The 16,828-nt window shown below is 36.6% G+C and overlaps 1 protein-coding gene across 1 annotated transcript in view; it reads left to right on the top strand.

Moving 5' to 3' along the window:
* SCFD1 (sec1 family domain containing 1) overlaps nucleotides 1-16,828 on the top strand; it is a 136,639-nt gene that overhangs the window by 118,724 nt on the left and 1,087 nt on the right. The window contains 1 exon segment of the mRNA XM_006152401.3: nucleotides 9,394-9,462. Within this exon segment, the coding sequence (XP_006152463.1) occupies nucleotides 9,394-9,462 (69 nt within the window).

The raw sequence follows: 16,828 nt of genomic DNA, 5'->3' as shown, positions 1-16,828 counted from the left end.
TGTTAGCTTCGACATTATGAATGCTCTAAATTCCTTATCAGACATTTCCATGATTTTCACCGAACTGCTTGTGGATGAAGAGTTATTCTTTTCCCTTGGAGGAGAGGTATTTTCTCATTTTCCCATATTTCTCGTGATCTGGCGGTGTTTTCTTGTTATCTGATGGATGGTGTGTTTCTTTCAAATTCTTGAAGTTCAGCCGCTAGCTCGTTTGTTGGAAGCTGAATTATCAATAGAAAGTCTTCATTCCCTGAAAAATCTATTTCACTGGAGCCATGTGGAACCTTCTTCCGGGATTCTGCCTATGGTCAACTATGTGGGAATCCAGGGCCTTAACTACCATGCCACCTGCTGGCCACCCTAGATTACTTTTATTTTTTTAATTTTTTATTTATTTTTTTTTTAATTTTTTTATACATTCAATCACATTATTTAGCTTACAAAGTTAACGTTTCAATATGTGAACATTTCTCCCCAGTCCAGTTGATCAAAATATCTTCAACAGATAACACCACACCTCCCCATCTTGTCAATGCTCTGCCTCTGTATCCCTCCTCCAAATGTCCTTCCCCAGACCCCACTCCTACACACACACCCCATCTGGCATTCACACCTATCTCTTGTGTTTGTACATCCTTTAGTCAATCAGTTTCAGTCATAAAGTGCAGAAACTCAGTATATATTAAGTGAGGACATAAAGTGTCTCTCCTTTATAGCCTGGCTTCCTTCATTCAGCAATAAATCTTCCATAGTCTTCCACTTTCTGTCAAAAGGCAGGGTTTTGTTGGGTTTTATGGCTGAATAGTATTCCATAGAGTATATATGCCACAGTTTTTCCATCCATTCATCTGTACGGGGGGCATTTGGGTTGGTTCCATGTCTTAGCAATCATGAATAGTGCCACAATAAACATCAATGTGCAAGCACTTTTCCAAAGAAGAATTCTTCTGTCCTTTGGGTAGCTACCAAGGAGTGGGATTGCTGGATCATATGGTAGATCTATCATATGGTAGATCTATTTGTAGATTTTTGAGGAATCCCCAAATTGTTCTTCACAGTGGCTGGACCAATTTCATTCCCACCAGCAGAGTAAGAGTTCTCCTTTCACCACATCCCCGCCAACACTTATCATTTTTTTGTTTTTTAATCTTAGACATTCTGACTGGGGTTAGGTGGTATCTCATTGTTTGTTGTTTCGATCTGCATTTCCCTTACGATGAGGGACGTTGAGCATTTTTTCATATGCCTTTTGACTATTCCTATGTCATCATTAGAGAGAGTTTTTTTCCAACTCCTCCCATCTTTTAATAGGGCTGATCATCTTTTTTCCAAACAGCTGCTTGAGTTCCTTGTGTATTCTGGTTATCAGTCCCTTATCTGATGTATAATTTACAAAAATATTTTCCCATTCTGAGGGCTGTCGATTCACACTAATTACTGTGTCTTTTGCGATGCAGAAACTTCTTAGTCTGATGTAATCCCACTTGTCTATTTTGAGGATTATTGATTGTGCTTTGGGGATCTTATTTAAGAAGTCTTTCTCTACCCCAATGTCTCCCAGAGTTTCCCTAGTGTTTTCTAGGAGTAGTTTTATAGTATGAGGTCTTAGATTTAGATCTTTGATCCACCTTGACTTGATTTTTGTTAAAAGTGAGAGGTAGGGGTTCAGATCCATCTTTCTGCAGGTGGAAATTCAGGTTTTCTAGCACCATTTGCTGAAGGGGTTTTCCTTTTCCCACTGGATTGGCTGGTACCCCTTGTCAAAAATCAGTTGATTGTATTTTGGGGAATTTCTGGAGACTCTATTCTGTTCCATCGGTCCACTTGTTTGTTTCCGTGCCAGTACCATGCTATTTTGATTACCACAGCTCTCTAGTATATTTTTGGGTCAGGGAGTGAGATGCCACCCACTCCACTCTTCTTGTATAGAGTTGCTTTGGCAATACAGGGTCTTTTATGATTCCAGATTAATTTTATGATAGTCTTTTCTAGATATGTGAAGAATGTGTCTGGTACTTTGATTGGCATTGCATTAAATATGTAGATTAATTTGTATAGAATTGTCATTTTGATTACATTAATTTTTCCAATCCAGGAACATGGTATGTCCTTCCACTTTTTTGTGTAATTTTCAATTTCTTTTTAGCTTCTCATAGTTTTCCTTGTGGAGGTCTTTAACTTCTTTGGTTAGATTTATTCTTAATTATCTTACACCTTTTGTGGCTATGGTAAATGGAATAACTTTTTTCAGTTCTATCTCAGCCTGCCTGTTGTTCGTATATAGAAATGCTATAGATTTCTGTATATCGATTTTGTGTCCTACAACTTTACTGTATTTGTGCATTACTTCCAGAAATTTTTTCATGGAAACCATTGGGTCTTCTATGTATACAGTCATGTCATCTGTGAATAGAGAGAGTTTCATCTCTTCTTTTCCTATTTGAATGCTTTTTATTTTTTTCTCTTTTCTGATTGCATTGGTGAGGACTTCCATTACTATATTGAAAAGGAGTGGAGAAAGTGGGTATCCTTGTCTTGGACCCGTTTTTAGTGGGAAAGCTTTCAGCTTTTCTCCATTCCGGTTGATGTTCGCTATGGGTTTTTCATAGATAACTTTTAATGTGTTGAGAAATGACCCTTCTATGCCGATTTTGCTAAGAGTCTTTATCATGAAAGGATGTTTTATCTTATCAAATGCTTTTTCTGCATCAATCGATATGACCATATGGTTTTTATCTTTATTCCTGTTAATATGGTGTATTACATTTATGGTTTTGCGTATGTCGAACCAACCTTGCATTCCTGGAATAATGCCTACCTGATCGTGATGTATAATCTTTTTTATAAGTTGTTGGATACGATTTGCTAGTGTCTTGTTGAGAATCTTTGCATCTATATTCATCAGGGATATTGGTCTATAGTTTTCTTTCCTTGTCCTGCCCTTACCTGTTTTAAGGTTAAGGGTGATAGAGGCTTCATAGAATGAATTAGGAAGAGATTTCACCCCTTTGGATCTTTAGAAATAACTTGAGAAAAATGGGGCTTAACTCTTCTTTGGAAGTTTTATAGAATTCAGAGATGAAGCCATCAGGGCCAGGGCTTTTCTTTGTTGGTAGGTTATTTATTACTGATTCAATCTCCCGGCTTGTTATGGGCCTATTCAGACTTTCTATATCCTCCTGGCTCAATCTTGGTAGATTATATGTGTCCAGGAATTTGTCCATCTCATCCATATTGTCTTGTTTCTTGGCATATCGTTGTTCATAGTATCCTCTAATGATGTTTTGAATTTCTACTTAGTCTGTTGTTATATTGCCTGCTTCATTGCAGATTTGATTCACTGGTTTCTTTCTCTCCTCCTTAATAAGTCTCCCTAGTGGTGTATCGATTTTGTTTATCTTTTCAAAGAACCAGCTTTTACTTTTATTTATTTTCTGTATAGTTTGCTTATTTTTTATTTCATTTATTTCTGCTCGTATCTTTATTATTTTTCTCCTGGAGTTTTTTGGATTTTTTTGCTGTTGATTTTCCAATTCTCTAAGCATGATGTTAGGTGATCCTTTTGCCTTCTTTCCGTCTTCCTCTTATGTGCTCTAATTGCTATGAACTTCCCTCTTATGATCGTTTTTAGCAGTGTCCCAAAGATTATGGAAACTTGTGTCCTCATTGTCATTGGCTTCCATGAGTCTTTTGATTTCAGTCTTTATTTCATCAGTAGTTGTGGAGTCATTCAGGAGTAGATTATTTAGTTTCCATGTATTTGAGTATTTTTGAGGATTTCTCTTGAAATTAAACTCAAGTTTAATTCCATCTTGGTTAGAGAAGATGCTGGATATAGTTTCTATGCCTTTGAATCTGTAGAGGCTTGCGTTGTGCCCTATGATATGGTCAGTCTTTGAAAAGGTTCCATGTGGGGGTGAGAAAAAAAGTATATCCCGTGGTTTTTGGATGGAAAGTTCTATAGATGTCTGTTAAGTCCATTTGATTTATGGTATGGTTTAGATCCTTTATCTCTTTATCTATTTTTTGTCTAGATGATCTGTCCCGAGGGGATAGTGCAGTGTTGAGGTCTCCAACAACTAGTGTATTGCAGTCTATCTCCCCTTTTAGATCTAACAGTCTTTCCTTCATATATTTAGGTGCTCCTGTGTTAGGCGCATAGATATTTATAAGCTTTCTATCTTCTTGATCTGTTGATCCTTTTACTACAATATAGTGCCCTTCTTTGTCTCTTCGAACAGTTTTTGTTTTAAAGCCTGTTTTGTCAGAAATTACTATTGCAACTCCAGCTCTTTTTTGGTTCCCATTAGCATGGTAAACCTTTTTTCAACCCTTCACTTTCAGCCTGTGTATGTCTTTATCCATGAGGTGGGTTTCCTGTAGGCAACAGATAGAGGGTTTTTGTTTTTTATTCAGCCAGTCTGTCTCTCTTGATTGGAGAATTTAATCCATTAACATTCAGTGTTATTCTCAATGTTACTGGATCTGTCCTGACATTTAATTTGGCCATTGTCTTAGTTGCCTTTTATTCCTTTGTTTCTGTCAGTTAATTCTTTAGTTTTCCTAGAACAGTACTTTCTTCAGGGTTTATTGAAGAGCTGGTCTAGTGTTGGCAAATTCTTCTAGGTTTTGTTAGTCTGAGAAGATGTTTAATCTTTTTTTCCCATATGAAGGATAATCTTGCAGGATATAATCTTGGTTGAAATTGTTTCTCTCTTAACACTTTCAATACATCTTCCCATTCTTTCCTTGCTTGCATTGTTTCCGTTGAGAGGTCCAGTGTTAGCCTGATAAGACGACCTTTGTAAGTCACTTCTCGTTTCTCTCTTGCCAGTTTTAGTATCATGTCTTTATCTGTGGTCTTGGACAGTCTGGCTAAGATGTGCCTTGGGGAAGATCTTCTGGGGTTGATTCTATTTGGGGTCCTTTGTATTTGTTGGGTCTGCATGCTTGAGTGCCTCTCTAGACTTGGGAAATTTTCTTCCAGAATTTCATGGAATAGATTTTCCATTCCATTATTAGTTTCTTCACCTTTTGGGATAACAGTTATTCTGATGTTTGGGCATCTTATGGAGTCTAGTATTTCTCATATATTATCCTCGTGGGGTTTCGTGTGTGTGTTATTTTCTCTATCTTTTTGGTGTTTTTTTCTAGGTCAGAGGTTTCATCTTCTACATAGGAGATTCAGTCTTCAGCATGGTCCAACCAACTTTTAATACTTTCAAGAGAGTTTTTGATTTCCTCTATTACAGACTTCATTTATAATAGTCATCTGGTTCTTTCTCAGAGTGTCCATTTCTTCTTTCATATTGTGAAAGGACCTCCTAATCTCCTGTAGTTCATTGTCTCTTTTCTGTTCCAACTCATAGAATTTGGGTCACCATGGATGTTCGAAATTCTTTCTCTGACATTTTGGTAATGTCCTCCATTTTCATGAAAGGTGGGGGGGAGAGTTACTTTGTTCCTTTTGTTGGAGACATATTTCCTTGTTTATTCAGACCTGAGGCTCTACTTCTAGCCATTGGAAGATGTAATCACTTTTGAATACATCTTAGGAGAATGTTTCACTGACTAGGAGTATGTTTCCCTTTTGCTGGGAATTAATGTGTGCTGAAGTCTCTGTTCTGTTGTTTTTAGTAATGTGGTCTCAAGAAAGATAATCTATTCAGGTTTCTGAAGAGCAGTATCTCCTTTTTCACAGCTGGTTCAGTACAAGGGAGGATCCCAGAGAACCTTATCTTACTAGAAAATTTCAGATCTCTGACTCTAGACCTAGCTAGTCCCTCCGGCAAGGTGGAAGATGAGGAAAAGAAGATAATATAAGAGAAAAGAAAAGAGTACAGAGGGGAGTAAAGAAAAATAAAGAAAAAGTCACGGGTGCGATTTAGCCAGTGGCCTGGACATGGACCTGGGGGCTGCGGCAGCAAAAAGGAAGGTCTGGGGGGAAAGGAAGAGAGGGTATTAACAAAAGAATGGAGGAAAACAAACAAAAGATAAAAACTGCCTACTTGCCTAGGGGTCTGGGTGGGTCTTGAGCTGAGGAGCCTGGAAGTGAGGCGGTGGGGCAGTGGTGCCCCTGCCTCAGTGTCCCTTACTGCCCAGAGGCCTGAGGATGGACCTGGCGGCAGCTGTAGCAAAAAGGACAGTCTGTCCCCACGAGCTGTTTTTACGTTTATTTATATCTTTTATTTTTTTCTACAGTCTTTTATAGTTTTAAGAGTATTAGTTTTACATATTTCATTAAATCCCTGTATTATTTTATGCCATTGTCAAAGGAATTATTTTTTAATTTTATATTTTCATAAATGCCCTTTATATTCATTGAATTTTGAGTAACTACTTCAATTTGTCCTGAAAGGTGTTTGTTTGTTTGTTTGTTTGTTTGTTTTTTAAATCCCTGTTAGTTTGTTTTCTTTGTTACAAGTTATCTTCATCTTTTTTCCTGTCATTTACCCCTATTCAGGAGGAACTAAACTAATAGGTCACTGGCAGCTTCCCATCAATAGTTACCCATATCAGTACAGCCTGTGAGTATGAAGCAAAACATATTATTAGAAACAGATTTGCAGTGGACTATTTGGTCAACTAAAGTGTTTCTTTAAAATTATAACTGTACCTCATTGGATGACACCATAGATTAGGGTTTTAGATTTTAGACATCTTGTTTTCTGGTTTTGTTTTTCTTGTTTAAATGTTGTAAAATATACCAAAAGAATTATCAGTGATTTGATTAAGCAAGCCTGGGTGAGGGTAAGGGCAGAAAGAGTGAGGACTGTACAAGATTAATCTCAGCTGGTCTGTCACAGTCTGAGCTTATTGCTAGGAATTCCGGGAACTTTAGCACTAACATTTGGCCAAACCCGAATAAAGTCTACTACCTAATAATGAAAATAGTCCTGTGGTAGAGTCCCCTGTAAACTAGGGGACAACTTGCAGAAGCTTGCTATTATGGTTTGGGTAACAGTTTTCCAGAGATTCATATTTTTTTAATTTAGTCTCCAGTGTGATGGAGTTTGAGAGGTGAGGCCTAGTGAGCAGTGATTGGGCTATGGAGACAACTTTCAAGAATAAAGTAATGTCTCTCAATAAACTGATTTCTCTCAAGAGAGTTGTTACAAAAACAGTGCTGCCTGCAGCTCACTCACAGTCCACGTGTACTCACTATCTCTTTTTGCTTCTGTTGGCAATGTTGCAGCCACAGAATCAGAGTCAGTAAACCTCTTTTTTTGGTTTAATAAGTTACCCAGTCTCAGGTATTTGTATTAGCAACACAGAAATAAACTAATAGAAAATGTAGGTTGAAGGCAGGCCCATGTCCTGGTGGTTAAGGGAATCAGGTCCTACATGGTCAACCACATGGTTCACATCTCAACCCCAGCAGCTGGAATAAAAAACACTGGGCACGTGTGCATACTTGTCTCTAAAATCCTAACAGGATGGACAAATAGAGAAGTAATTGCAGCATGACCATGTCCCATGGGGGAGCAGGGAAGTTCTTTCTCCTTCTCACTGTCTCTGGTGAGGACCCACACCCTCTAGTAAAATTAAAAAGAGAAAAGGAAGCAAGCAAGCTAGCTCTCTAGTGTTTATTAGGTTTTCATTCTTCTTCTATTACCATTACTTATATCACAGCCTCATGTGGAGTACATCCTGTACAGCCTCAAGAATCCCGATTATACGTCCTTATATGCCATCTCATTTTGAAAATAAAAGAAGTGTGACTCTCATTTTATTCTCAAAAATTACTAGTTAGGATATTTACTGTCTTAGATTTCAAAACTGTTGTTCCCTTTTTTTTTTTTTTTTAATAGAGACCTTTGCGTGCACTCGCTGGAAAGACAGAGAAAATGAGAACTCACCCTCCAGGGGGCAGGACCACACTGTAGTCCCTTCTCCATTCTCCTCTCAGGATTTCTCACATGAACATACATGCACCCAGTATGAGTTTAAGCCACCAGGCCAGGGACTCAAACTGTAGTCGACTACATGGGAGACCAGTGACATAACCATTATGCCATCTACTGGCCCCAAAACTGTTGTTTTTAACAGGGTCTTTGTTATAGAAAACACTTTTTGTATTATGAAAGAAATCTCATGAATTTACCTTCAAGTTCACTATACCTATAAGAACTTAACAAAATTCTGAGGTTAAGTTTTGGCTGGGATCAGCAATTGGCGTAGTAGCTAAGTCACTGGACTCCCATGTAGTCAACCACGGTTTGAGTCCCGGACCCAGTGGCTTAAACTCACATTGGGCACATGTGGATGCGTGCCCAGGATCCCGAGAGGAGAATACAGGAGAAGGGATTGCGACTTGGCCATCCCCCAGGTGATTTCTCGCTTTCTGTCTCTCTGTCTCTGTCTTTATGGCGCGAGCACACGCGCTCTGTAGCAAAAACCTTTTCAAAGGTTGGCTCTGATGATTAGGTGCCAGTATTTTGCCAAAATCAGAAGCAAAATTTATAGTTACAAAGTAAAATGGGTCAACTGAGTAATCCTCATAAAACTCATGGAAAATGTGTATTATGAAAACATTGTATGTATTTCAATTTTTTTGCACCAAAATAAGCTCATGCTTTAGTTTCATTTTTCCACAAACTTTTTGAAGTCCCCTCATATTAACATATACTGTGTTACATGAGACTGAATTGACAACCCATGCTACCTGCACTGTGTCCTATTTTCTGCATGACAAAACATGAAGAATGGTTTCTTCAAGTAGTATAGAACCAACATTAAAAGAATGTTGGGCTATGATTTTATAGATAATTGGCCTAGCCTCAGTGGCACGTTACTGAATTGCAGTGCTACAAGCAGGAGTGGGTTCAGAACCTCACCTTGTCTACCTGAAACATGCTGGGTATGCACATGCATGTTCATGATCTTATGAGCTGGAGGAAGTTGATCATGGTGTGACAAAAATATGTCAAGGATGCTTCTTTCTCTGATGTGCAGGTGTACAGTATTCATGAATAAGATAAATTTGTAAAATGTATCAGTCATTAGATTCTTTCTGTTTTTATTGGGTATTTAGGAAAGTCATGATCCATTTGGCAAATAAAAACAGAAAAATATATCATTACTTTCTGAACGACTTAACAGTATAATAGGAAATGACAACAATAGTGTGCCACAGTGTCTGTATTTTTGAAAAATAAAAACATTTTGTGCCCATTTTTTTTCAGTTTAGTTGTCTTTATTTCATGCAATTTTGGGATAGATATGTACACTAAAACCCAATACCACCACCCACAAAAGAGAAAAAAATAAAGGATATTTAAGAGTAAATATAAGTGTCTTATCAGGGTAATCTCTTTTCTTGAAAATAACAAAAATAATTGTTTCTTACTCACATCTAAATTGTATTTGTGATCTTTTTTTTTTTTTACACAGGCAAAACAAGGCAAACACATTCTGTATGGCTGCAGTGAGCTTTTTAATGCTACACAGTTCATGAAACAGGTAAAGTATATACCTTTTTAGATCTTTCTGTTAACATACCCCAGTTGCTGTTGATACTTTTCAAAAGAGAAAAAGAGCTGTTATTCATCTGAACCAACTGAAACAAAAAACTATAAGAACATAAAGTTTTGCCACATAAAATTCTAAAGAAAACAATGTTAAGTAACTGTATTTCTATTCAAATTCTTTTATGAAAAGGTGATTCAGAATATGAAATTAGAATACTAAATTAGACAAATTTAGATCAACATTTCCTCATATACTGTCCACATTTCTTTGACAAGCATATCACATACTGGTGTGGGAGAATTCAGTTACATTCTTTGGGGATAGGTATGTGCTCAGTTTTTAGAGTGGAATAATGTTCACCTTGAACATTAATGACAGCAGTAGATAAGGTGTACAAATTTGTCTATACTAAAAAGTCTTTTAGTGTTCCCACTAAGTAAGTATTTTAGCTTTAAGTTCTAACCAGTTGGAATGCTCATTGGGCCCGTAATGTCTACCTACCTTTGCCTTGTCTGCCATGAAAATAGTAACTGCATTCTGTACTCATTTTTAGCAGCTGTTCCTACTTGTTTCCAGCACTACTTCCTTACTGTTAGGTACTTTTAACCTTAATCTAGGGTCCCAGTGCTCATAAAAATTTTTTCCCCTCCCCTCCCTTCCATATTGAACTTTTTTTTTTTCACATTTTATTGATTCACAAAACATCTTAAAGTATGGACAAAGCTAGAATCTAGGGACAAGTGCACTGTAATTTTTTTTAAACAATTTTACTCTCTTTCTATTCCCCCTTTTACTAAAGAGAGGTATAAACTAACTTATTTCCCAAAAAAAAAAAAAAAAGTTAATCCTCAATTTGGCCTGTTATTTGCACAAAGCCCCATAAGAATTCAGTGTCTGATATAAGGCAACAGATACTATTGTATTATTGAACTTACACAATAATTGCCACAGAATAAGAATGCTCACAAATATTTTCCAATTGCAAAAGGGTCAGGAAGGGAGAAAAGAGTTTTTCAATTAAAAAAATTCTTTAACAAAATGCTGAACCCCATCGCTCAAAAGAACACAAAAATCCTTAAATCTGGAAGACAAAGCATAGAAGAAAATCAGTAATGTTTTAGGAAAAAAGTCATAGAATTTATTTCACTAGTTTAGTCTTGTGTGATCTTTTGTTGAATTTGCAGTGTTACTGTGGTCTGACCTTTCCATTAACACTCAGCATTATTATTGATATTTCAGAACTTGTCCCTACCATTAAGTTGGTCTTTCTCTTGGTCATTTTTTGTTCTCTTAGTTGTCTGTCTTTAGTTTTCCTTGTATAGTACTCCCTTCAGAACTTTTCAAAGAGCTGGTCTGGTGTTGATAAATTCTTTCAGGTGTTGTTTATGTGAGAATGTTTTTTCCTTTTCTTCCCATGTGAAGGATAATCTTGCCGGATACAGTATTTTTTGTTGAAATTGTTTTTCACTTAACACTTTTATTTTCCCATTCTTTCCTTGCTTGCATTGGTTCCAACAAGAGGTCCAATGTTAGCCTGATGGGATATCCTTTTAAAGTAATTTGACGTTTTTCTCTTGCCAATTTTAGTATCTTATCTCTGTCTATGGTTTTAGTCAATCTGACTATGATGTGTCTTGCAGATCATCTTGGGTTGATTCTATGTGGGGTCCTTTATATATCTTGAGTCTGGATATTTGAATGCCTCTAGGTTCGGAAAGTTTTCTTCCATGATTTCATGGAATAGATTATCAATGCACTGATTAGTTTCTTCACCTTCTGGGAATGATCCAGATGTTTGGGCATCTAATGGTATCTAGTATTACTTGTATATTCTCATTTTTTAAATTTTCTCAGTCTTTTGGTGAATTTATCTCCTATAGTACAGCCTTCATCTCTAACAGTTCCATCTAATTCCTTTTCCTCTTTCAGATTGTGGAATAACTTCCTCACCTCCTGGATCTCGTTGTCTCTTTTCTCCTGCATCTCTGTTAGCTTTGTCACTATGAATACCCTAAAATATTTATGTGACATTTCTAGGAGTTCCACTCTACTCTCTGTGGATGATGAAGGGTTGTTCTTTCCCCTTGGGAGTGAGAGATTTTTCTCGTTAAAGGGGCAGGAAAAGCCCACCTCAGATGCACATGGATTATGGCTTTTCGCTGGTTGTTGGGCTGGAAGGAGGGGTCTGTTATAAAATTGTTAAACATACAGAAAAGTTAGAGAGTCCTTTTTTCTTGATTAGATTAATGACATTTTTATTTTGATAATCATTCTTTTTAATAAAGCAGATACTGTCTTATGTTACTTTTCTTAGTTTATGTCCCATTGATTTCTTTTTCCAGCTTTTTCTGTTGTATTAAGAGGTTTTATAATTTACTTTGATTTATTCTTAGGTCTGTTGTTTTCAAATATTCAGGGGTTTTCTAGATATTTCTATTGGTTTCTAATTTATTTCCTTTTTGTTGTAAAACATATTCTGCGTAATTTCACTGTCTTAAAAATGTATTGAAATTAGTGGCCCAAAATATGGGCTGTAATGCTAAATATCTCACATGCACTTCAAAAAGAATGTGCTTCTGGGACCAGCAGTTGGCGGAATGGCTATGTCGCTGGACTCCCATGTAGTCGATTGTGGTTCCAGGGCCGGGCCCGGTGGCTTAAACTCATGCCTAGCATGCCTGTCCATCTCCCCTGGGAGGTGATTTCTTGCTTTCTGTCTCTGGCAACCACACACACCCTGTAGCAAAAACCTCATAAAGAACATGCTTCTACAGAAATGAAGTGTAGGGTTCTAGAAATATCAATTTGATCATTGCTCAGGTCTTCTACAACTTTAGTCAAATACAAAATATTTTAAGTGTTTTCTGCTGTCTTTCTTATAACCTGCTCAGTCCTTTTCTGTTTTCACAACTCCACTCGAAAGTGTGTTCTAGAGAATCATTCGAGTACATAAATTATAGTGTGAGAGCACTTTGTTTTAGAGTTCTTAATATAACAAACACATTAGGTAATAAAACACTTTGAAGTTCTTTACTCTTTATTTACTATAGTAGACGGACAAAATGCTTTAAAGCCAAATTCTAAACATATAGTTCACTTTAGAGTCACTAATAGTAATGGAATTACTAATAGTAATAGAATTTAGATGTACAGAAATAACAGTAATTTTGCAGTTTTTAAAATCCGATAATTGTTTACAAATTATACTGTGATGTTTCCGGAAATCCAAATAGATAATGGATTCCCACGGCCCCTGAAGTGTTAAGTTATGCTGACATCTAGTGGTGAAATTTGGATTCTTCACTATGTTACCAAGTCTTGACACTACTCACTTCTCCTCACAAATTTCCTGCCCTTTTTGATAGGATGATTTACTTGGTGAAGACTTCAGAAAAACCTTTAAATATTCCCTACAAGAAAAAAATTTTTGAATATTTTCTCACTCTTAAGGTAATAAGATGACAGTAATTTATAAATTACTGTCTATATATACTGAATATTCTCAGACTAACTTTCCTCATTCATCAACTTTTATGTGTTGGGTCATCAGAAAAGCCATGATGTATTTTTCTATGCATCACCCACCTTTGTCGTAAAACATGTCATGGATGAAGTGACTTAGATTCATGCATAAGCTTGGTTCTTCATGCCTCAGTGGATTACAAATTAGCAAATATTTAATTTTGTAGGAAAGAACCAAACCCAGATTTTGAGTTAAACTATTTGATGTGCTTTAATTTTCTTTTCCCATTTAGTGAATATAGCACAGGCTCTTCAAAACAAAATGAAATAATCTTGCAAGTTAAAAGAATTTGGTTTACTTGGGATCAGTAGAACTGAAAGGGTATGATCATTTTTGGATACCAACTTTATTAGGCCCTCCATCTGTCTCTGATAAAACCACTGTTTTGTACTCTTTTATCCTGTCTAACCCAGAAAATTTGGTGGCCAAGCAATAATCTCTCCTTTTTTAAAAAATATATTTGATGGATGGTATTCTTCTTTAGATATTTATGTGTAGTCTATGAAACTCAGCAAATTTTCATGTACATCTCAGACCTTCTTGAATTACTTTTGAAAATCAAATTTACCTAGTTATAACTAGAGCAGATCTGACTCAGTTCAGGCATGTGCTTGTCACTGGTATTATCCATTACAATGTTTATTTCCATGGATATCACCATTTCTGATATATACAGTAGTACAGTTACTCTAGGGTAGTTCCATTTTAGACCTCCTATGCTGAAAGAAAAATGAACCCCTAAAGTAAAAATTAAGTAAATCTAGTTCATGGCTCTCTCTAATAATGGACCAAGAGAATTTCAGTGCCACTTCATAACACGGTAACTGCATGAAACGTAGGCCCCCGGAAGGCCTAAGACAAAGTCATGCATCACTTCATGATAAGGATAGGTTCTAAGAAATGCATCGTTGCGCAAACTCATTGCCATGTGAACATCACAAAAGGTACTTACATAAATGTAGGCGGCACAGCCTAGGATACATGGCATATTTACAGAAGCACCATCCTCATTAAGTAGTGCATGGCTGACCATACCATCTTTTTCTCTACCGTTAGTGATCATGAAGATTGTACTTGAGATAAGTCTCATTACTTTAGGGAGATAGCCTAGTAATTTTGTAGCATGTTCTTTCAGGAGTTTGAGCCTTTCTTCTTCAATAATTGCATTGATACATCCTTGTTGTCTTTGCAGTGAATGCCATTCATCTAGTTCATGTTGCTGGAAACATAAATTTCATTAATTTGAAAATCACAAAATATGTTAACCTTTTAAGTTTTCAAATAAACTATGACACTAAGTTCAAAAGATACCAGTGTGTACATAGATAACCTCTTCCATCATTATTCCTTTACATGAGTTTAAAACTGGGATTTTAGAGGCAAATACATATTTTCAGGAAAATGTCTTCATTATCAAGGGGAAAATTTCAAAGGAGTGATTTTCTAATGAATTAACTTAAATACTTATTGAATTTTACCATATGCCTGGTGATGACAGTTTAAGACAAAAAAGGTAGTGACTAACACAATATAGATGTCTGCAGGATAATTTCTTAAAACCTTACATGAAGTGCAAGAAAGAGTTCCAGCAGAAACTGTTTCTCAAAGCTGTGAATGGTCTTAGGTAATCACATCAGAATTCTGTGCCATATGATATATTGGGTCGTTGGAAAAGTCTTTGCATAGAAAACTGTGTCATGACTTTTCCCACAACTCAATAGATGACTTTAGTTTGAAGTTTTAAGACTTAACACTTGTGGGAATGTGCCCAAATAAACGTATTGAATTGGAAAGATCATTGAAATAGTGAATTTCTGCCAAAACTTACTTTAGGTATAGCATCAGTAATGCTAACTAACTTGTTTTCTATGAGTTCTTTTTCTGACTTGTGATTTGTAGTGTTCTTTCCATTCTTGCTGGGGAGTTACTCTGTTCCTTTGAGGGAGAGATACTGCCTGGTTTCCTCCTACATCTGAGGACTCTGGTCTGATTTGACTTTTAGATATTTGGTGAAGTGCTCACTTCATCCTAATGGGGGGAGGGGGTGTAGGTTTCTGCAGCTATATACTTGTGTGCTCCTTACTCTTTTGTGCGTTTGAGTGCTGGAATTCATAGTGGAAGGTTGAGGGTTCCAAATTTCAGAGAGTTCTCTCCTTTTCTCCACTCAGAAGAGGGTGGGGGAGAATTCCCCCACAACTATCTGAAGGCAGACATGAGTAGTAGCACAGGTTGCATGGTGACAGCCTTCTACCTTGCTTTAGCTAGTCAGACCAGGCATCCTTGAATGTTGTCTTGGAAACTCAATTTCATTTCTCTCAAGAGTGTTGATTTGGGGACTTATTAGACAATTACCTTAGTTGGACTCAAACTTGAGTCTCTCCCATTCTTGAGTGCTTCAGGGTTTCATTGTAGAGCTCTCTCCATTTGAGGATTTCTTCCTCACACTCTTCTGTTTCTGCAGGCAAAAGGACATCAAGTTTGATATAACAGTTCTACCTTCTCGGTACATAAGAGTCTTTAGAAAGTTTATGTAAAATGTATAGTATGAAAAAAAAAATCAGTGTATCTTTGTTTTCTTTATATTTTGTACTAAAATAGACCCATACTTTAATTCCTTTTTCCATATACTTTCTTTCTAGGAATAATTTATTCATTCAAATTTGACCAGAAATAGATGAGAGGGGGGGCGGGGGGGGTGAAAAAGCCACCCACCCAGGTCCAGGACTCAAACCATGGTCAGCCATGTGGGCCTGTCTAGTGCCTTAACCACATCACCTGCTGGCCGTATACTTTTTTTTTTTTAATCATCATAATCTTCTTTATATTACATTGGATTACATATAACTTTACATTGACTTCCATTGCTTTTTCAAAAGGGAATGCCATGCATGTCAGTCAATACAGAGACATCAATCTCCCCGCTTTATCATTCAATGTCTTTTCCATGCATTTCCCAATAATTATTATTATTATTATAATTTTTTAAAACAGTCAATCACTATTTCTCATTTTGCTTGTTAAAAGACTTCACCCATCATGAAATACTTCCCAGACCAGTCCAGTTGAGAATACTATAACGTCATCATCAACAGATAATAAAACATATCTGTTTCTCACTAACATCCTCTCTATTGTTCACTTGCTATCTTTCTATCCTCTTCTTTATTTTTTATTATAATTTTTTTTTCCCATCGCAACACACAAATGAATTTTCCATCCAATATATACTGTGCGTTGGCTCAATCAAGCACGTCAACATATATGTTCTCAACAAATAATTTCCCAATTCTTGTGTCCTGCATACCTTGCCTTTTGTTTTACCATCCTAGATTCCCCATCCCCCTCCCTCTGTTATGACCCATCCTCCTCCCACATTGTCCCTGTCATCCCCGATTGCCCTCCGTGCCTCACCCCTCCCCAAATGATCTGTCAGTGATCTTAATTAGTCTAAGTCTCTCCAATAGTTATCACAGCTGACACATGCCTCTACATGAACTCAAGTCTGACTTTAGGCCTAAACCCCATTGGGTAAAAAGAGCATACTATAAAGTAGAACCCAACTGGGCCCATACCGCTCACTGCAGCCATCAAATATCCAATTTTTTTTTTTAAATGGTACGAATAGTTTAACCGTTTTTTTTTGTTTGTTTTTTGTTTTCGTTCTTTTTTTTTTTCCCTAACATTCATTCCCTGAGCATCATCACAATGTACTAAATGTAATTTCCCATCTAGAATAAACTGCACAGTGACCCAATCAAGCATGTTATCATCAATAATATTCCACTTCTACTTTCTTGCTTATGCACATATATATGTTTTTTTTCCTCTTCCTCT

This window comes from Tupaia chinensis, unplaced genomic scaffold, assembly GCF_000334495.1.
Source record: "Tupaia chinensis unplaced genomic scaffold, TupChi_1.0 Scaffold000350_1, whole genome shotgun sequence".
NCBI classification, from domain to species: Eukaryota; Metazoa; Chordata; class Mammalia; order Scandentia; family Tupaiidae; genus Tupaia; species Tupaia belangeri.
This window is presented reverse-complemented; position numbering and strand designations above follow the sequence as displayed.